The sequence below is a fragment of the Crocodylus siamensis genome, chromosome 3 (genome assembly GCF_052110815.1).
Source record: "Crocodylus siamensis isolate JL-2025a chromosome 3, ASM5211081v1, whole genome shotgun sequence".
Taxonomy (NCBI): Eukaryota; Metazoa; Chordata; order Crocodylia; family Crocodylidae; genus Crocodylus; species Crocodylus siamensis.
The window spans coordinates 37,141,217-37,162,310 of NC_143397.1; the positions used below are offsets into that span (position 1 = coordinate 37,141,217).

Genomic DNA, 21,094 nt, shown 5'->3' on the forward strand with positions numbered 1-21,094 from the left:
TGGACTACGGGCATTGCAGGATACAGAGGTACACGGGCTGTGCTCTGGCAGGGCTTGAGTTTTCTTCCATCGTTCAGCTTTTCCATGGTGGCTAAACTTGACTAGATGTATGGTGGCAAGCTGTTACCCCGTTCTGTGGCATTTCACAAAGAAGGCCAGACAAAGTCTGCTTAATGTCACTAATCATTAGGGATCCTGGTTTTCACTGTTTAACAGTCAGAAATTCTCTCATTTAAAACCCCTCTCAGAAATTCTCTGAATACAAAACCCCAAATCCATGTTTTTCCACAATTAAAAGGAAATGCCACTATGTATACAGGTATCAGTGAACAATGTTTACAATTTTAAAGCAAGTTGAAAGCCTACCAGTGCCTCAATCATTATAATAAAATAAATTCTAAATACCTATACATTTTGGCATTTGAGTTTGGGTTTCTATCATGAACAAAAATCAGCCCGCCCTGCTCACCAGGACAAAGATCCAGCTGCAGCTGCCTGCCCATCTCCACTGCTTTGTAGCACTGAGCAGCCCTGATATGCTGGTGCCATGCCCGTTCCATTGTCCTGCATGCCCAAGCCACAGCCCCACCAGTCTTGCAGGTGCCCTTCACTCTGAACCGACAGCCCCCTGGCCCTGCTGGTACCTCTTACTTCTGACCCATAACCCCCAGCCCTGCCAGTGCCTCTCCTGACTCTCTGCCCTCCCACTCTCAGTGTAAGGAGGGGAGTGGGTGTATGGGAAAGGTGTGGAGGCCAAGGCAACACAGCAGGGTGGCTCCCAAGATTTCTGCACCCACAGCAGGGCATAAGGATGCAGCAGGGCCAGACCAGCTCTGGGTAGAAGCTGCCTAAGGCCCAGTGAATGGGACCCAATGCAGGAGGGAGCCATGCTGTGGTGATGTGTGTGTGCCAGCAGCAGCAGCATGGAGTTGTGCTCCCCGCTGCTGCCAGTCAAACCAGGGGCTGCTTGGCAGCCATGACAGCACTCCCTCCTGTACCAGGTCCCCACACTAGGCCACAGAGGTGGTTCCTGCCTGAAGCTGGTCCAGCCCCACTGCAGTCATTTGCCCCACTGTGGCTACAGAAATCTTGCAGGCACATGCCTTCCTGCCTGTGCCTCCACCCCGCTCCTTGACTTACCTGGAGGGAGTTGTGGGAGCTGTTATCTACCACTGCCTGGCTGCCATATGCATGTATGTGTGCATACATGAACTGGAGCCCCCTGCTTGATCGCTCCCCAACCCCAACCAAGGGGAACCTGCATTTTCTCGCAATTTTCTCCTTTAAGAGAGAAAATCTGCATTTTTCTGCAGCAAACAGAAACCTGGGTCCCTGTTAATCATAGTTTCATAGTTTCTAGGGTCGGAAGGGACCTGAGCAGATCATCTAGTCCGACCCCCTGCCACGGCAGGAAAGAATACTGGGGTCAAATGACCCCAACAAGATGTTCATCTAACCTCCTCTTAAAGACCCCCAGGGTAGGGGCCAGCACCACTTCTCTTGGAAGCTGGTTCCAGACCCTAGCCACCCTGACTGTGAAGTAGCGCCTCCTGATATCTAACCTAAACCTACCCTCTGCCAGCTTGTGACCATTATTCCTGGTCACTCCTGGCGGTGCTCGGGGAAACAGTGACTTCCCCAATGCCTGCTGATCCCCCCTGACTAGTTTATAACAGGCCACAAGATCCCTCCTCAGCCTTCTCTTTTGGAGGCTGAACAGGTTCAGGTCCCGCAGCCTGTCCTCATAGATCCTGCCCTGTTGTCCCCTGATCATACGAGTGGCCCTCCTCTGGACCCTCTCCATGCTGTTGACATCCCTCTTGAAGTGTGGCGCCCAGAACTGGACGCAATACTCTAGCTGCGGCCTGACTGGTGCCGCATACAGGGGGAGGATCACCTCCTTGGACCTGCTCGAGATGCATCTGTGGATGCATGCCAAGATGCGATTGGCCTTCCTTACTGCCTCTCCACACTGCCGGCCCATGTTCATCTTGGAGTCAATGATGACCCCCAAATCCCTTTCCGCTTCCGTGCTGACAAGAGGGGAGTTCCCCAACCTGTAGGTATGGTGCCGGTTGTTCCTCCCGAGGTGCATCACCTTGCACTTGTCTGTGTTGAAACCCATCCTATTCTCGTCCGCCCACCCTTGTAACCTGTCTAGGTCTGATTGTAGCCTGTTGCATCCTTCCAGTGTGCCCACGTCCCCCCACATCCTAGTGTCATCAGCAAATTTGAACAGGGTGCTTTTTACCCCCTCATCCAAATCTCTGATGAAGATGTTGAACAGTGCGGGCCCGAGGACCGAGCCCTGCAGAACCCCACTGCCCACATCCTTCCAGGTTGAGAAGGACCCATCTACTACCACCCTCTGGGTGCGGCCCTCCAGCCAGTTGGTGACCCATTTGACTGTGTGGGTGTCGACACCACAGCCCCCCAGTTTCTTAATGAGAACAGGGTGAGAGACAGTGTCAAAAGCCTTCTGGAAGTCCAGGAAGATTATATCCACTGCTACCCCTGCGTCTAATGATCTGGTGATCTGATCGTAAAAGGCCACCAGGTTGGTCTGACAGGACCTGCTACTGATGAACCCATGTTGGTTGCCCCTAAGCATGCAGTCTCCTGCTGGCCCCTCCTGGATGTGTGCCAGCATAATTTTCTCGAACAGCTTGCCTAGGATCGAGGTAAGACTAACCAGCCTATAGTTTCCCGGGTCCTCCTTCCTGCCTTTTTTGAAGATGGGGACCACGTTGGCCCTCTTCCAGTCCTCCGGTACCTCACCAGACCACCACGAGTGCTCATAAAGTTGTGCCAGGGGACTTGCAATGACCTCGGCCAGTTCCTTTAGGATCATGAAGGAAGCAAGCACAAGTAGCCTAACAGTCTGGAGCCAAACTGAAGCTCCAACAGGGACAGCTAATTTCAAGCCACAGTTAAGCTCAGAAAACATGAATAAGTATGTTTTGACATCTACACTCTACAGCTACAGTTAGCAACTAGCGTTTTGTTTTGGCTTCTCAAGATGGGTGTTACTTATTTTGTGGCTGAAGCTTGGGAAAGTGTTGCCAGCCTCCAACTCTGTTCAAAGCCTCAGAGGTATTAGAGAACTGTGTTATTTACCAGGTAAGGTCAGGTTTGGATAAACCATTACAACTCAGACCTTGGAGGCATATTGTAAACATTAGAAATTATGCATGTTTTTGTAAAATCTTCACAGGTGTTTTGGCCCTATAGCTTTTTAAAATGTTGATACACTGAATTCCTTGAGCAATATAAAAATATTCGCCTCTAAAAACCTAAATTCTGGGCAATGAGATTCCAGTTTGCTTCAAAGTCTGGGTCGCCCAGTGTTACAGTGCCACTTTTCTACGTTCCAATAGGAAACGTTGGACATCTGTTTTGGAGTTGCCACCTCTCACCATTTGACGTGAAGTCTTGGGATACAGGGGTGAATCCAGTGGGGTGCAAGTGCATCCTCCCCCCACCCCTTTGATTCCTGCTCCAACTTAAGTTTAAAACTAATGCCCTGGCAGTAGCAGCAATAGCCCTAGGCCAGTGGTTCTCAATCTTTTTGTACCAGGACCCATTTGTAAACATTGATGGCCAGTCCCAACCCAGCACCCTTCACTCTCAACCACTGCCCCCCACCCCAAGGCCCCAGCCCCACTGTATGTGGGGCAGGGGGTGGGTGTGTGGGACAGGGTGGGGTGTGAGTGGGGCATGGGGGACCCCAAGCAGCCCCTTGCAGACTGGAGCTCTGCCAGTTTCCCTCTTTTAAGGGAGAATCCATTTTTAAAGTTTGTTTGCAACCCTTTTACTTATTCTTGTGACCCACTCTCAGGTCATGACCCACAAGTTGAGAAATGCTGTTCTAGACAAGCCTGGGAGGGAGTCAATTGACTTCCTGGCTCATTGTGATCTGCCTGATCCCTGTCTCTTCAACCCACAGGTATTAACGACCCTCTGTTTTTATTTAATGGTTTTGATGGTCCATCAATCAAGCTAGCCTTTGCTCTGCAACTCTGCTGTTAGCTGTTCCTGCACTTATGTTTTTCACTTCCATCCTAAACAGAACAGCACAGCCCTAGTTCCCTAGTCCACTTGTTTCTGCTGAGGGGAAAGACCACGCTGCTTAAGCCCCTCTCCCTAGCCCGCAACCAGCCCAATAAAGGACGGGGCCAAACACCTCCTGCCTCCACTGAAGCACTGCTGGCTTAATCAGGGACTGGAGAGGAGCAAGAGGCCGTCGGAAACTGGGCGCAGACCAAGTGGGGTAACACCTCCCTGCACAGGCCAACAGCCTCCCAGTTGCCCTAGGGGCATGCTGCCCTCCTAACTCTGGTAACCCAGCCAGGTTCACTGAACATGCGCACACGCACCAAACACCCCCTAGCTTCCCTAGAAGTCGCGGTGGGCGCGGCTCGATGGCAGCCCGCCCCTGTGACGTCAAGGGCGGTGCCTGCTATAAGAGCTATGGGCGGGGGAGGGGAGGTAGAAGGTTCTGGCAGCGGTGGCGTAGGCGGCTGGTAACGTCCTGGTCAGGCTATTGTCTCGCCATGACCCGTGAGTGCGGGGAGCTGCGGTGGCTGGACTCTAGGGCCGGGCCGGGCCGGGCTGGGCTGGGCCGCGGGGCCTGGAGCCGACAGGACGGTTGCCCCGGCCGTAATCCGCGGGGCCAGGGGTTGTGTCTGGCCCCGGGTCTCCACCGCCGCGAGTTGTTTTCCCTCCCCTGGGCGCGGTGCCTGGGCCCTGGCGCTGCGTCCCTGGGCTGGCTGTACTCCGGAAACATCCGCGTCCCCCTCCTTTACCTTCCCCTTCCCCCTCCTCTGCGTTAGCGTCGCGGCTTTAGCTTTGGCGGGCCCCGCTTCAGCTCCTCGCCCTTGAGAGTGACGCCGTTGTTCGGCTGCGCCCGGTGTGTCCAGGCCTCTGTGCCAACCCCAGCCCGGAAGCGATGCGGCGGGGTTGTGTGGTGCCCGGCGGGGTACTTGCGGGTGTCTGCACAGGCCGGAGGGGCCGCCTGGGTGACGAGCGCGCCCAGCCCCGGCAGGGAGGTGCTTCACTCCGGGGCTTGGCACTCATGGGGAAGGCTGCCCAGCCCTTGCTCAGTCCACGGCCTACTCTGGGTTTTCCTGTGAGGGGGTCAGGTAGAGCTGCTATGAGCTCCCTGCTGGGCTTGTTGCAGGCTAGGTTCCAGATCATGGCTTTTGTGGGGGCCAGAGTGTTATCCACAGGCAGCACTCCAGCTCGGCTCCTAATCTGGTGTTTGATGACTTGGTTATTTGTATAGGATGGTTTGGATGGGGATGATCCTGCCTCCAGGGATCTAAATGACCCTGGCAAGTCCTATCCAGCACTGCTTCTCTGAGGTTGTGGTTAAAACAAGGAAGAGCTGAATAAAAATCCAAAGTAGAAAATAACAAATCTTTAGGGAGCAAGAAAGCACTTGGTATCAAGCTTCTTTGCTCTGGGAGGACGTGCATTTAAGCTGCCTCTGTTTCAGCACTCTTCATCAGTTCCTCTAGGGCAGAGATTCCCAAACCTTTTTTTGTGCACCCCCTTCCAGACTTACCAGCTGCCTGCAGATCCTTATCACCATACATTTTATATATTAACCCCTTAAATGCCACTTTCACAATGAAAATTAAACATGCCATTACACAACTTCTCCCACATTCCTCCCCCCACTTTTTCTTGTGTACTATAGTTTGGGGAACTGGTGTCCTAGGGAACTGTAGTGCTCATGTGGTACCACCCGCTTGGACAGAATTGCTGCAAATCCAAATGCTGCTTTTTCATGTAATGCTTACCTTAACCAGGCAATTAAGTAGGGTAGATGGCTTGAGGAACCTGTAGATGCTCATCCAGAAGCAGAGAGCTTGAGAGGAATACTATGGTGTTACTATGTCTAATTACTGGGCTTGCAGGCATGTGGCAGACAAGAGTGGGCAGAACTTGTTTGTCTGGGGCAGGCAGAAGGTGCTAGTAGAAACCTATGTCGGTTCACTCCATGTGCATGTGGGACAAAACAGGGCTGTGCTGAGATGACATTAACAGATGCACCATTTGGGATTTGGGGGCTGGAAAGTAGTGCTGTATGTACCCACAAGCTGTGTTTAGGCTGAACTAATTGCTCTGACAGCCCAACTCCCTGCACATTATGGTCCTTGCAGATTCACTTTCTTTGTGATGTACATGGGCTGAATGCTTCCTTCTTAAGGATAGGATTCTGGTCTCCTGAAATAGACCCTTAAACTTGTTTAGTATAGTAGTCTCCATTAAATGCTTAGGTCAGTATTTTGTCAAATCAAGGTCTAAAACCCTTCAGTAGAAACCACTTTGCTGTTCGTTGGAGCAGGGTTAGCAAGATTTTGCCACTATCAAGCAGCTGTTGAGTTTCTGTAAAAGCTTCAGTTTTCTTAAATTGCCTCTATATGGAGAGTGCACATGAGTCTAGTTAAAAGCCCAAACAGGCAACACATGATGAATCTCTTTCTATAGTTGTACTTCCTTGAAACTAGGAGGTACTGTATTGTAGGAACTTGGAAAGAGGCAGATTAGTTGCCTGTGATAAGATATGTGGGATACCTAATTTATATTTGTCTTGAGGACTAGACTGACAGCTGTGCCAAACTTCTGGTCTTCCTGCTTACGTTATAGTAATATTCCTTCCCTGGCCTCCCTATAAAGTATAAATTACAGAAGTAACCCTTCATATTGCTTCTACAAAGTGAACATAAAACAAGAGAGCTATTATACATACGTAAGCTTTGGAATCTTGTAGGTGGAAACCAGCGTGAACTTGCTCGCCAGAAAAATATGAAGAAAGCCCAGGAGACCCTCAAAGGGAAAAGAAAAGAGGATAGCCTGAGTGCTTCACAAAGAAAACAGAGGTAAGTTCAGTGTCCTGTGGCTGGTCAGTGAGCAGGAGGAGTTGGTATTTCAAGCTTGGGTTATAAAAATAACCTGCCTACATGTTGGTATTGATGGCATCTACACCAACAAGTAAAATCTAGGCAACAAATTAAAAAGTAAATGGGTCTTGGTCAACTTGGCTCAGGACCACAGTTGCATTTTGAATGGTAAAATGTGTCTGATTTAAAAAAAAAAAAAAAGTCTTTGTACTTTATTTTATAATAAATATTAAGTATACAAACACAGCCAAGCTGAGATGTGAAGACATCAGATGCGTAAGTTAGGATCTAATGGTTGGCTTCTGAAGCAGTCATATAAGAGATATACCTCATCTGTTTTTGAAAGATGAAAGACAATTTTAAAGTATCTGAAGTAGAGTTTATTTTCTTGATTTGCAGTCCTTTTGTATCACCAGATAACCTGATTTCACTTAGATTTTTTTGGAATAGCTATCAAATGGCTTTTTGAGTCTTCTGGATAAAAATTGGTGAACTTGAAACTTTAAATACTTTAAAGGGCTGAACATTTGAGTGAGCTGTAACTTGTCCAAGCATGTCCTATTCTGAAGATAAGAGGTGCACCGATACATCATTCCGATATTGGATCGGCACCGATTTATAAAGAAAACTGTCTGTATTGGAAATAGGCCTGGTATGGCTGATAAATGGCCCATGAATATGCGCAGCCACAGCGCAGCACATAGGTGATGAGAAGCATAGCCTGGCAGCTTGGAAAGCTGTATGCAGCTGGTAAGTTGGTTGTGGAAGGAGAGCGGGGGGGGGGGGGGGGGGGAGGGGGGGCATGGAGGGGCAGATCAAGGCCCCTGCAGTGAGGGAGGGGCTGGGGCAAGCACTGCCTAGCCGGAGAGGGCAGGGTGGCTCCTGCCGCTGTGCACTGCTCATCCAGGAGCTGCTCATATGGTGCTCATCTGATGACTTCCACCGCTGCTCCTGCTGCTTGTCCAACAGGGCATGGCGGAGGGAGTGTGCACCCCCAGATGTGGGCTGGGGTGGCACTGGGCTCTTCCTGGTGGGGGATGGGCTGAGCTGGGCTGTGTGGAGGGAGGGTCAGAGGCAGCTACAACAAATTTGGGGGGGCTGCACCCCACACTCCCTGCAGCGTTCTCACAGTGATGCTGCCTGCCCCAAGAGTAGCCCAGCCCAGCACAGTTGTCATTCCCCCCCAGGGAAGAGTGCAGCAGCATTAGCCCACAGTGGTGATCTGCCCTGCCCCTGCCCCATGCAGATCTGGTGATGTGCCCTCCTGGGGGACATGCAGTGGCAGGAGCCCCTCCCTGGAACCCCAGATGAGTTGCAGCTCAATCCTGCCCCAGCCCCACTCCCTCCCTCATGGGAGGGGCCTTGATTTGCCCCCCATCCCTGTGCCTCTTCCCATTCCCCTCCCCTTCCACCACAACAGACTTACCAACTGGATGCAGCTCTTCAAGCTGCTTGGCTGGTATCAAATCAGATTGGTGTCGGCTGATATGCTTCCTTAAAAATTGGCTATCGGTATCAGCCTCAAAAATCTCTTACCAGTACACCCCTACTGAAGATACTTCAACAAGAAAAGTCTAGGATATATAAAAGGTAGTGTATCTGTTTATGGAGGAAATTTTGTCAGATTTGTACAACAGATCTGAACAACAGACTTGGCGAGGGTTTTAAATGTCACAACACTGACAACCTGTTAATCTATTGCACTGAGCCTTTTGCCCAAACAACTATACTTTATCCTGCTCTTCCTCTCCTTGGAGTGGTGGGGAACTTGTAGAAAACAAGGCAGAAATAAAATCAGCAAGGATTGTGTTATAGCGGGGGGGCGGTGTTTGTTTTCTTGGTGGGGGGTTCTACTTTTTTTCTTCATTTGTTTACAGAGATTCTGAAATCATGCAGCAAAAGCAGAAAGCAGCTAATGAGAGGAAGTCTCTCCAGACTGGAGACAAATGAATGATACAGAGGGGACTTTAATCTACAGTGCATCAGTGAAGTTATGGGGCCTAAAAGATCAGATGTTTGTAATAGTGGCCAGCCATTAAATGGTTACGTTTATCTTATACTTGCAGATTTGTTAAGTTTGCAGTTAATTTTCTGGTTCATATAGGCTGAGTTATCTGGGATATCTCTTCCAAAACTTTACTACTTTGCATGCTTATGAGAGATAGTTGGTAGCAATAGCTTAACTGCAGCTTTCATTGTTAACAATGTTGGCTTCACTGAATAGTTTGTGTAACTATATGAAGTATTGAATCTGCAGTTAGACCATGTCATCCTCAACATGATTCTTGAAGTAAAACTTCCCTGCATTCTGAAGTGGAACAACTTTAAAACCAGTACCTTTGCATGGTGCATTTAAACTGAACTGTAAAGGTCTAAACTGTAAATCTCATCTTAAATTATTTTTACAATAAAATGATGTTGCACGAAATATTGTCTTCATATGAATGAAATGGGTTACTAGATGGTCTTAAATCATCTTCTGAGCTTTGTTTCCTTTAGGAACAACTAAAGAATCAAGGGAAGGGATCCACTGCAAGCTGCTTTACAGAAATTTATGTTTTGACTCCTTTCATGCAGTAAAAAGATCATGATACCTGCATGTAAATTTCACTTGTTCAGACTTTTCCTGGCTAAAACATTACCCTGCTTTCTCCAACCATAGTCTGCTGCCTTTATTGCTTAGCTATGAAGAGTTTTCCCATAAACTCTGTGGGAAAGACAAGTGTTAGTGGTCAGTAATAAAATAGCCTTTTTCTAAACTTCTCTTGAATGAGAAGGTAGCCAGCTGTATGCTTAACTTTTAGAAGCTCAACAGTCTAGCAACTTGTATTGATTAACATTGTACATTCTTGTGGACCTGTTGTGCTAGATTATTATTTAAGCCAGTTAAAATTTATCAAAGAGGGAGGCAGCAGGCAGCTTTTAAAGCCTGTGCTACTGTGTAGATAAGCCAGAGTAACTGCCCCTGCCAGACAAAGTGCTGCAACTGCTGTGTGCACAGTCTTGCTTTTGAGAGCAGCCTGTGGGCTTTGAGTAATGCATTTAAAAAAAAGAAAAGAGAAGAAAAATAGCTGTTCCCTGCTTGCTTTAGAAGGCAAAGCAGGTGCAGACTCAATCCACTGACCCCTGGAGGCAGGTAACGTATCAACTGGTGCATGCCCCATTAACCACCTAAAAAGGTGGTGCTATACGTCCCAGTCTTCCCCATACTTGTCAGGGTCCGGCCTCTACCCCTTCAGAAAAGCCCTTGGAGCCGGTTTATATCGTTCTGGCTCTGCACGAGAAGTTACTTCCCAGCTCCTGTCCCCGTACGATAGGGCCTCTGGACAGGGGCAGCTAAGACCTAGCGGGACGTGGAGGCCCCAGCCCCAGCGCAGAAGCCCCGCTGACAGCGGCCGCGCCTTGCTTGCCTGGGGCTGTGCTGGGCGCTGCCCCGCCCCCTGCCTAGTGATGTCGTGGTTCCGCCGTACCCCCGGCCTTCCTGTTTGGGAAGCCGGAAGCAGCAGGTGGTTCCCGTTAGGCCCTGCGACAGCGCCCCGCAGCTGCCGGGAGGACGCGGCGCTTCCCAGTCGCAGCTCCGGCGCGTGGGCGTTTGCCCAGGCCGCGGCGGAGCCGACGTTGGGTAGTGGCTGGGCGCGGCGGGCTCGGCTCGGCTCGGCTCATGGCTGCTGGCGGCGGGGCGGGGGCCCTGCTCTTCCGCCGCGGCGTGGGGCAGGTGCGAGGTGCAGGCCGGGCCCTGCGCCGCTCTCGGCCCATGCGGGCCGGGCCTGGCCTGCCTGGCGGGACGGGGTGGGGGGGCGTGTGCGGCCCAACCCATCCTTTGCTTCCTCCCCAGAGTGACGACTCGGACGTCTGGGACGACACGGCGCTGATCAAGGCGTACGACAAGGCCGTGGCCTCCTTTAAGGTAACGCCGGAGCACCCGGTGCCAGGGCGGGCTTCCCGGATGCGACACTTTTCTCGCCCGGCCCTGTGCGGCCCGTTTTGCCAGGGCTTCCCTCCGCAGGTGCTGAGACACTGCAGCTCTAATGAGCCCTGGGGGAAGGGTGCGGGGTGAGGGCTGTCTGCACCCTGCCTGAGGTGACCTGAAACCCTACTCCTAGCTGCAAATAGGGCAGATAGCTCCGGATGGGGTTAGGCCTGTTTAGTACAGGCCTGGGCTCTCCTTGTGCCCGAGCCGATGTTTTAGGAAAGGCGGAGTTGAAGGGGATGCTGCTGTCTCCCTTTCTAACATAGTTCAGAGCATTCACCAGCAGAAACTTATAGAGTACTTCCGAAGAATGGCACTGCTAAATTGTGATTGAAATCTGTATCTTTAAGGCTGGTTCCTTTTTTTGGGTAGATTTGAAATGACAGTTTGAGGCAATCCTTTGGGGTTGGGTTAACTCAAGCCAAACATTTTCCCTTCCATTCCTGCAAAACAGGTGCTATTTTGAAATGAAAAGTTGAAACTGTTCATGTTTTTTTTCTAAGTGGATTGCTTGTTGGGGGGGGGGGGGGAACACCCGGCACTATTAAAAACACACATCTATGCAAATTGATGGGACTGTTTTACAATATGTTGTAACATCAAAAAAAATGCTTAAACATGTAGTCATACCTTTGTGGCACCTACAAAAGTAAGACTACATGTTCAGCAAAATTCAGACTCTACACTGCTTATTTAGCTGCATTTAGGCATATAAGTATCATTAAAAATATCTTGAATTTTCTCTAATTATACTTAATATTCTCTAATTATAATTACTTTATAATTATAGACTTATCATTAATATTCTCTAATTATATCAGTTAAATGATAACACAGCAGGCAACTTGGACACAGCTACTGTTGGGATTTGCTCCTGGGGCCTTTTGACAGGGCAGGAGGAGGGAGCAGCGAGCACAGCCAGACAACACAACCCATTTGTCATTAGGCGGCTCACTGTTTTCCTCTTTAACCTCATAGACTATGGGTACTAGTCCCCCCCTTACCCCTCTTTCTCCCTCCTCCCTTCTGCCTGCCCTGCTGCCTTCCAGTTCCTGTTGGGGGGGCACTGCATGGCTTCCCTTTCCTGTCAGACTGCATCCCATCCTGCTCTAAACAGTAACCTTGTGGGTTATCACTGAGCTTGTTGGTTAAATGATTGATAATTTAACCTTTCACACCCCTAGCTGTACAATGAGAGTTGGGCAGGAGAACTGTTTGAAATAGCTGAGCTTTAAGGCGGAGAATTCATTGATTGTGTGTGTGTTTTACTTGTAGAATGCCCTCAAGAATGGCGAATGCTCAGAACCTTCAGACAAACAAGAACAATGCTCTGGAACAAAGAGAAAAAATAATAAAAAGAACAGAAGTAGAAAGAAAAGCAATACGGCACCACTGAAACAGGTCATTTTAACTATGTACCTTATAATTCTGCTTCATATTGCACACTTTTATGCTCATATTTAAATTTTCGAGGAGCGGGGGAGGTTCTCACCTGAAGGTAAGGCTTAAACTGTGGTCCTCAATGAGTTTTTAAATGTGATATTTATAAAGGTCTGCTCTACAGGCCCACTAGAGAAATGCATCTAATGGCTATGAAAGAACCTTACTGGGGAGAGGAATATATTGCAGTGTCTGTTCAGAAAGATCTTAGCTGAATATGTGATGATCTGGATATTTGTTAAAACTTGAAGACCAGAGTAAAATTTAAATTTTGAGAAAATACTCTTTCCAGAGGTCACAGTATAAGCTTTTTAGTTGTCTCTTACTTCTCTTGCAGTGGAGAGTTGGTGACAACTGTAGTGCAGTTTGGTCTGAGGATGGAAACGTGTACCTAGCAACTATTGCATCAGTTAATCAGAAAAGAGGGACGTGTGTTGTTGTTTACACTGGATATGGAAACAAGGAAGAGCAAAATCTATCTGATCTGCTTCCTCCAAATGATGCTGAAAGAGTTAGTGAGGAGCTGAATGCTGCAGAGGTGAGAGGACAAAAATGAATGATTTAATATTCCACTAAAAATGAGCAAAACTCTTAATTTCTGTTTCATTTTTTGACTACTGTTGTAGAGCTCAGCAGGGTATGTGAGAACTAAAGATAATTGTTGTTTTAAGTGAGCCTGACTCTGAAGGCAGTAGTATTATGTATACTTGCATTGGGGCAGAATATACTTCTGTGGTTCTTGCTTGGTTCTCTACTTTAGAGAGGAATCAGCACTCAAATCCAGAACTGAAGCCAAATCTTGTTTCTGCCAATTTTTCACTGATATGGAATATGTCTATACAGTGCAGGGGAACTTTAGGCCAGCTTTGCATGCAGAAGCCCTGAAATCAGGAGTACAGTTGTTAGCTTTGTACTGTGCCTAGGTTGCTGATAGAAACAGCTATGCTAGGCTTCCCTAGTACAAGGTTTAACATTAACATAGCTGTGCTGCTTCTGGATTCAGACCCAGTGCATACACAGTTAGCTCAAGGTATGTGTATGGTGATGCATTATGCTGTTTACATATGCCTTTTTGCTGGGGATAAAACAACTTTGATAGTGAAGTAATAGACTAACAGTTTTTTATAAAGCTGTTACTTTGCCTGCATAGCTTGCAGGCTTTTGGCCCTTTCTACAGAGAACACTAGGCAGTATAATGGTTTGCTTATGCTCTGCTTTCTAGTTAACAGGGAGAACTTTGTGTCTGATCCCTACTGGGGTCTCTGGCGCGCCAGCTGGAGGAGCTCCAGGCCACAGTCCAGAGACTGTGTGACATCAGGGACTGCAAGCAGGAGATAGACTCCTACTGCCAGGCCCTTCTTCCCCGGGAGCTGCAGGGTAGAGCACCGTCTGCTTCCAGGACTAAGGAGGACTCTGGGACCTCCCGCTCTGCCCAGTCAGGGGCATGGACCAAGGTGGTCAAGGGCCCTAAGGCCCGCCACACCAAGCCCCTCCCTCGCCGGAGCTTAGCAACAGGTTCGCACCTCTTGCAGCCCCAGCAGAGCCTGCTCAGTTGCCGGCTCCCGCAGGCAACCCAGGCTCAACCACAGCTACTGGCCCCGCTCTCCCCAAGACCAAACGAAAGGTGGGCAATCTGCCACCCCGACCCCTTAGCCTGGGAAGTCTGCTGCTTCCTGGGGGCCCGCATCCGAGACATTGCGGAGAGGATCCCAGAGCTCCTCCGGCCCACAGACCACTACCCCATGCTCCTTATTCACGGGGGCACCAGTGACACAGCTCGGAGCACCCCCAGCCAGGTCATGAGGCGCTACAGGGATTTGGGAGTGGGGCTTAGAGGTCTGGGAGCTCAGGTGGTGTTTTCGTCAATCCTCCCAGTCTCGGGCTATGGGCTGAGGAGGGAGAGGAGGATCCATGCAGTGAACCAAAGACTGCGGAGCTGGTGTCATCGGGAAGGCTTTGGCTTCCACGACCACAGCCCGCTCTTTGGCGAGAGAGGCAGCGAGCTGCTGGGAAGAGATGGCCTCCACCTCTCTCCCCTGGGGAGGAGGCTCTTCTCAGCCAGGCTGGCTGACCTGCTCCACTGGGCTTTAAACTAAGCCCGCTGGGGGATGGGGGAAATACTGCCACTGCTGGCCCGCTGAGCGACCCTTGCAAAGCCAGCAGACCAAGGCACTTAAGGGAGCCCACCCCTGCCCCAGCCCTGGCACAATCTGTGGGCAAGGCAAGAGCCCCCAAGGGGACACTTGCCTGCCTGTACATTAATGCCAGGAGCCTGGGCAACAAGCAGGAAGAGCTCATCCTCCTGCTCAGTGCAAAGAATTATGACGTCATTGGGATAACAGAGACTTAGTGGGACTCCACCCATGACTGGACCACGGGTATAGAGGGCTATACCCTGTACAGGAGGGATCGTGTTGACAAAAGGGGCGGGGGTGTAGCTCTCTATGTGAAGGAAAGCTACATGTCCCTGCAAGCTGATGTTGGCGACCAGCATGGACAGCTAGAGACCCTCTGGGTAAAAATTCGTGGGGAATACGGCACAGGGGACACAACGGTGGGAGTCTACTACAGACCTCCCACTCAAAGTCCTGAGTTCGCCCGGTGTAGGGAAAAGAGACCAAAGAAGAAGAGGGAGCAGAAATGAAGTTGAAAGAAGATGGGACAAAAGATTGTTTGTTTGTTTGTTTGTTTTAAGGATAGGGTTTCATACTGGAATTTGGTTTGATATTTGCTGTGGACTTGTGGTCGATATAAGTTGGTACTGGTGGCCAGACTTCTCATAAAAATACAATTTTTTCTTCTAGAATGAAAATGAGACTCTGTATTCAACAGATGAAAGTGAAAAGTCTTCCCAGTCACCCAGAAACAAGCACAACTGCACAAAGCCAAAAGCTTCTCCCTGGAACTCCCACTTCCCTCTGCCACCTGCAGCTTCAAGCCTGGGAAGGGTAAGCATATAGTTCTAACTGTGATGGGTATCTGCAGCAGTATCTTCTAGGCTTGATGTAGTTTGCAAGTCTAAGAAAGCAGGTCCAGTTTGCTGCTTTCCTTGGGATACTAAATTGCAGCCTTTCACAAAATGTTAAGAAATACTTTTAAATGCTTTTGCTTTCCTTGGAGTTTGGGCCTAGCATTGCTGAACTTGAGTAGGTTCCTTACAGTTCTGAGAACTTTGTAGTTACAAATGGCTGGTGAAAAAGTAAATGTCTTATTGTCTAGGGGTGCACCGATTTAAAAAAATAAAAAATAAAAAAATTCTTGGACGATACCGTATCTGATGATTAACCGACCATATTGGCCGTCCCACACGTGTCGCCCACTCACCCACAGCTCCTACCCACAACCCCACTTCTTGTGCAGCTTGTGCTGCCATCTGGGCAGCTGGGGCAGATCCTTGTACAGACAGTGGTGCTAAACGCGTTTGGAGCCCCAGAGCATGCCACTGCTTCCATGTCAGCAGGGCCTGTGCCACTGAGCTCCCATGGCTGCCAAAAAGAAGCAGCTTTTGCAAAGGCACCTGGTACCCAGCAGAGCAGACTGTCCCTTGCGCGGCACCATACCCCACCTGCATGTGGCCCATCTCCATGGCAACCTTGGCGCTCAGACCCCTGCTGCATGCACAGTGTTACCATGGCAGCAGCAACCAGTAACAGTGCCATTGCTGCTGAGCATGGCATCCTGTGACCACTCCCAGTGCTCCCTCCCACTGCTTGCTGGGACCTGTAGTCTGCTGTGGGCTCAGGCTGGCAGTGGGATGCAGGAACTGAACTATGCTTGCCAGGGTGCTCTGGGTACACAGCTGTAACTATTAGCTACAATGATTAAAGCAAACAAAAAAAAGCCAGTGGCTGATAATACCATTTCTTCTCTTCTCAGTGCTGATTTGATAGCCAACCAATGTACTGGTGCACCCCTATTGTTTTCCTGTCACTCTATGTTACTCTGGGTTTGTTTTACCATAAAGATCAATTTAATTTACAATTTTTATTTTAGATTGTATCCTCCCCGGTGGGTGATTTAATAGTATAAATGCCAGAATTGTGTAACTTGTGCCTGTGGTAAACAGAGGTAAAATTTAAATGCTATGGAATTCCACTAGAATGTTATTGTTGACTTCACTGGGGCCATGACTTGACCCCGAAGCATTTATGTGGATCAGTGGCTGGAAACTGTGGTCTGTAGGGTTGTGTAAGTGATCTTGCAACTCATCTCTGCATCCCCTGAGCACCCTGTTATGAGTTAAACATAAGGGGATTTGGTGGTATGCAAGAAATTTTAAGGGCTGCCAGTGGTCTGTTGGTATAAAATGTTTGGGAAACAGTTACTGGTATAGATTCCATATAATATGATAATGTGAGCAGAACCAATTGGCTTATTTTCAGAATATTGCAACTTATGTGGAAGATTTCTAAATCTTGTTATTTCTTTAGACAAAATAATCTAAGAGCCCATTGCTTAATTTTGAACTACGGGAGTAGAGATGAGAGAGAGAAGTATGTGGTGAAGTACATATTTAGTATTTAAATGTACAGGTGAATTTTACCACCATTCATCTTAGATCAAATGTGATCAGGTTTCTGTATGTGGGAATGCTAAATATAATAAAAGTTTAAATTTTTCAAGTGCCTAAATTGAAATTCTTTTAAAAATATTACCATTAATCTTATTTTAGATTGCTGATCTTGAGCAGCTTTCTTTATAGACCCTGTTCTGTGGGGTTTTTTTTTTTGCTCAGTTTAGTGTTTCTTGAGTCAGGGAAAGTTATCAGGAAACTCGATTGCTGCATACTTTTCTATCGTGGATTTGCTAATTTGTTGTAACTTGTTATGCTTCTTAAGGTAATGTTGTGACTTAAAAAGAAATATTAATTTTAAGACCTACAATCTGTTTCTTCTTTCATTCCAAATTTTATTTTCTGTTCTATTGTTTCAATATAGCCTGGATCAAAAACCAGTGGAACCCTGCCTTTTTTATCAGGCTGGCCTCCACCATTCCCACCTGGACCACCAGTAAGTAATAGCAGTAAAATACAGGTGTCTCAGCTGATATTTTTCATATGTATACTCCCTAATTTTTTATTCTAGGCACCTGAACTAATACAAATGCACTTTTTAAGTAGAAATAAGTTCTTATTAAGGTGTTCATGTGTCCAATATCAAAGTTCCAGATAAGCCAAGCATAGTTTTCAATTCCCCTTCAGCATCATGGCTTACAAGTTGGTATTCAGGGTCATGAGGAATTAAACAAAGGTTTCCCTTAAAATACCTCCTGATGGACATACTGATCTTCATAGCTACATGTGGGGAAAATAGTATTCATTCTTTTGAAAGCAGTGTCTTATGACAACACCAGACCTTACTTCAGTCTCATATAAATATATCAGAATGCACTTCAGGTGTTAGTTATTTGTCAGAAATTCACAGTAATTGTTCTCCTTCCCTTCTCCAGTATGCATGAAGTCAAGTCCGTTCACACTTTCTTTTGTTAATCTTCTAGCTGATTCCTCCACCACCACCTATGGGTCCTGATTCCCCTGAAGATGATGACGCTTTGGGAAGCATGTTAATAGCCTGGTATATGAGTGGTTATCACACTGGCTACTATCTGGTATGTAACATGTCTTGTGTTTGAAATGTTTCATATATCGTCTAGCTTTGTTCTGCTTATCTTGCTAAAGAAAAGAGAGAGGAGGGTCCTTTTGGAACTTTTACTCTAATGTTTGATAACCTGCTTTTAGAGGTATTTTGTAGGGCTTTAGTATTTGTCTTCTGAGTAGCAGAATAAATCAGTCCACTCAGCTCTGCCTGTGTGGATGGAGTAAGCGTGGGCTTGTTCAATATTTGATTCTGTAACTACAGTCTTCCTACTCCCAGGCACTGGTGGGTATAAGTATTGGAGAACAGATTTGGGTCTTATTTAGACTGTAAAATTGCTGAGTCTAGCAGTACTGCTCTCAAACACTCCAAGAGTACATTACTACCAGGACTGGATGCAGAGCAGGCATATCTGCATGATACCAAGGCAGAAGCTACACTGGGCACCATATTTTGAAGGTAGTGCTGCTTGGCACAGTAAGTTTAAGGTCTGGAAATGGCCTTAATCTACCTACATGCACTGATCTAGATCTTTTCTGATATGTGGCAGTTGTAATGTATTGAGAGCCCATGCCAGTAGTCGATGAAGGCATACAGGGTCTCCTTCCTACTTTTTTCTTTTAGTGCAAGGATTTGACCCTTCAAATATGCTAATACATGACAGTTTTATTCAGTAATCTGTTACAATATTCAGAGGTGGACTGAATCTGGGCTTCAGATGTTTCCTTAATTCACCATCAATACCAGAAGTATTAAACATATATTGAAGTATGGAGTTAGTTTGGAGCTGCATCCTGAATTCTGTTTTTACAACAGAATCTTGTTTGTACTCAAAAGGCAAAAAAGCTGCTCTCTGTAGCTAAGAGATTAGACGATATGGCCCAAACTTTTTGCACCAATGAATACAGCTTCAGTATTTTTTAGAACATGAGCTTTTAACAGACTCTTCTTATCTTGTGTCCCCAGGGTTTAAAACAGAGCCGAATGGAATCTGCCTTGGATAGACACCCAAACCCTAAATAATTGATTGTCTATCGCTATTTTGACGGATTGTGAGTATGACAAATTTATGCTAAAATCAAATCTTGCAGCTCATGAGCATAACAGTCACCAAACTAAGCCACCACCTTTTGGAATTACAGCTTGCATTTGGGCAACTAATGGTTGGGTTCTGCAGCCTCTAAGCATATTTCTGTCTGCTTTTGTCACCACGTAGGCTAGTGCTTGTCATTAGTTTGCTTGGTGCCAGTTTAAATTAGGCTGTGAAAGTGCTTTGCTGCACAGGCCAGAAACAACGGATTAGTGGCTACTGTCACTAAAAGTAACTTCTGTCACTCTGGGAAATCAGAGTTCAATATAGTACTGTGTGATCAAGAAGGACAACTGTTTTTGGAAACAAAGGGCATGTTGATCGAAATGTGTTTAAAAACCAAGCTTTTACACTCGTGTAAACAAGCAATTGTTTCTCTGTGCATATAGAATAGGAACATGAATGTATAATACTTGGTTTACAAAACAGGATTAACCACTGGCTTCTAAATCTTTAGTTTTCTGTTTGGTTTGGTTCGTTTCTTTTCTTTCCTACTTGTGCTTTGATCTGAAATTATATCACTATGATGCAAACATATTTTGCTGTCTGCATCTTAACACTTATTTTAATATCTATTTGTTAAACTTTGGATGTCACAAGTCTAATTCTTTAAGTTTAATCTTAAAACAACTTTAGTGTATGCACTTATGCCTTTAGAATCTAATTCTTGTTTTTCTCTTGAAGGCAGGTACAGTTCTCTCCCACGGAGAGGGGTAAATCGTGTGTGCGGTTGGCTGGTAATGAAGATCAAAGTGGAGCTAATAACTTACATTTTGCTAATAGTGAGCTGCCTCTGACTATTACTCTGAGAGATCAAACTGGGTGTTAAAAGTAGTCATTCATTAATTGTTAAAGGAAGCCAACAAGATAGGGAGAAAATGCTGCTTGCTCCATTTAAGCAGTTGAAGACTAGTGGTCTGGATATTAAATATTCTGCAGATCACTTATAGTACATTAAATCAACATAGGTATTTCCTTTTTGTCTGGTATCTTAAATTTTTAAATACTTAATTTGTTATTATCTTAAGTACTGAACAGAAGTGAGAGGTACAGTAATGTTACTGGGATGGATGTATGACACTGACTGCTTGTGGCAGTTAGTGACAGGTTGAGAATGGTATACAGACACATTCATAACCTGTTGTTATGGGTAGGATTAGAACTTTGAACATAAGGCAGATAAGCAAGGGAAGGCTCACTCGTGCTATGTCTTGTTTCAGATGTTTCTGAATAAAGTCATACTTTTCAAATTTGGGATTTTTTTTACATTTCCATAAATAAGATTATATTACATAAAAATAGCTAGGGACTGAACTTGTTCTTCCCTATGTTTTGGATGGCATGTATACATTTTAAAGAAATAATTACTGTAAGATTGTAATGTGTTACACTCTGTGGCAGGGGCAAGGGAAAAACCAAGCTGCAGGGATCCTGTGGCAATGGCAAAAGCCCCATGCCACCAAAAATACCAGTGGTCCTGCTGAACGCCAAGCTGCAGGAACATGGCGGCAGCAGCCAAATAGCTGCACCGCCGGCTACCAGTGCCTGCAGCCCCTGGGGACCCGGGAACAGGAGGGCAGCAGCAGGTGCGCCCCACAGCGAAACTTACCTGTAGCCCAATGGTGTCCTGTGCTGCAGCCAGCTGGAGCCCAGGGGCAAGCCAAAGAAGAAAAGCTGGCCTGGTGTGGACACATTTTCTAAGCACATGCCGGTGCTAATTTAGTGCCTGGGGCAGCGACACACAGAGAAAAGCCCCGTGCTCTGGTCCAACACCAGGACTGGAAGGTAGTCCCCAGCAGCCTAGGGTAAGCTGTAGGGCAAATGTGGAGGACTACCAATGGTGGCAACCAAAAAGTCTAAGTGGAGAGCACCAGACAGGCACGGGCGGTTACATGCACCCTTTAGGCACCTTAAACAGATCCAATTAAAATCCTTGGGTTTGGCTTTTTGTAGTTGGATTATTTTTCTGAGCAAGTAACAGTACAAGTTTCCCAAGTTGAAGTAAGAAGTGATAATACTGAAATCACTGATTTTTTGAGAAATAACTGCATCAGCCTTATTCTCGGTGAATATTTTCCATTCTTGTGTCAAA

General features: G+C 47.1%; 2 protein-coding genes across 2 annotated transcripts; both read left to right on the forward strand.

The window, feature by feature from the left end:
- The first annotated feature begins 4,428 nt into the window (after window positions 1–4,428).
- Window positions 4,429–9,336, forward strand: SERF1B (small EDRK-rich factor 1B). The gene is made up of 3 exons (XM_090038145.1): window positions 4,429–4,560; window positions 6,779–6,887; window positions 8,786–9,336. Exons 1-3 carry the CDS (start codon window positions 4,554–4,556, stop codon window positions 8,856–8,858), a joined length of 189 nt encoding a protein of 62 aa, XP_089894271.1. The 5' UTR covers window positions 4,429–4,553; the 3' UTR covers window positions 8,859–9,336.
- A 1,077-nt stretch (window positions 9,337–10,413) lies between these two features.
- On the forward strand, window positions 10,414–20,252 carry LOC149868190 (survival of motor neuron protein-like). Its single transcript, XM_090038144.1, has 9 exons — window positions 10,414–10,623; window positions 10,744–10,815; window positions 12,154–12,279; window positions 12,656–12,856; window positions 15,123–15,266; window positions 17,256–17,327; window positions 17,815–17,925; window positions 18,879–18,964; window positions 19,687–20,252. Exons 1-8 carry the CDS (start codon window positions 10,570–10,572, stop codon window positions 18,933–18,935), a joined length of 837 nt encoding a protein of 278 aa, XP_089894270.1. The 5' UTR covers window positions 10,414–10,569; the 3' UTR covers window positions 18,936–18,964; window positions 19,687–20,252.
- The last annotated feature ends 842 nt before the right edge of the window (window positions 20,253–21,094 follow it).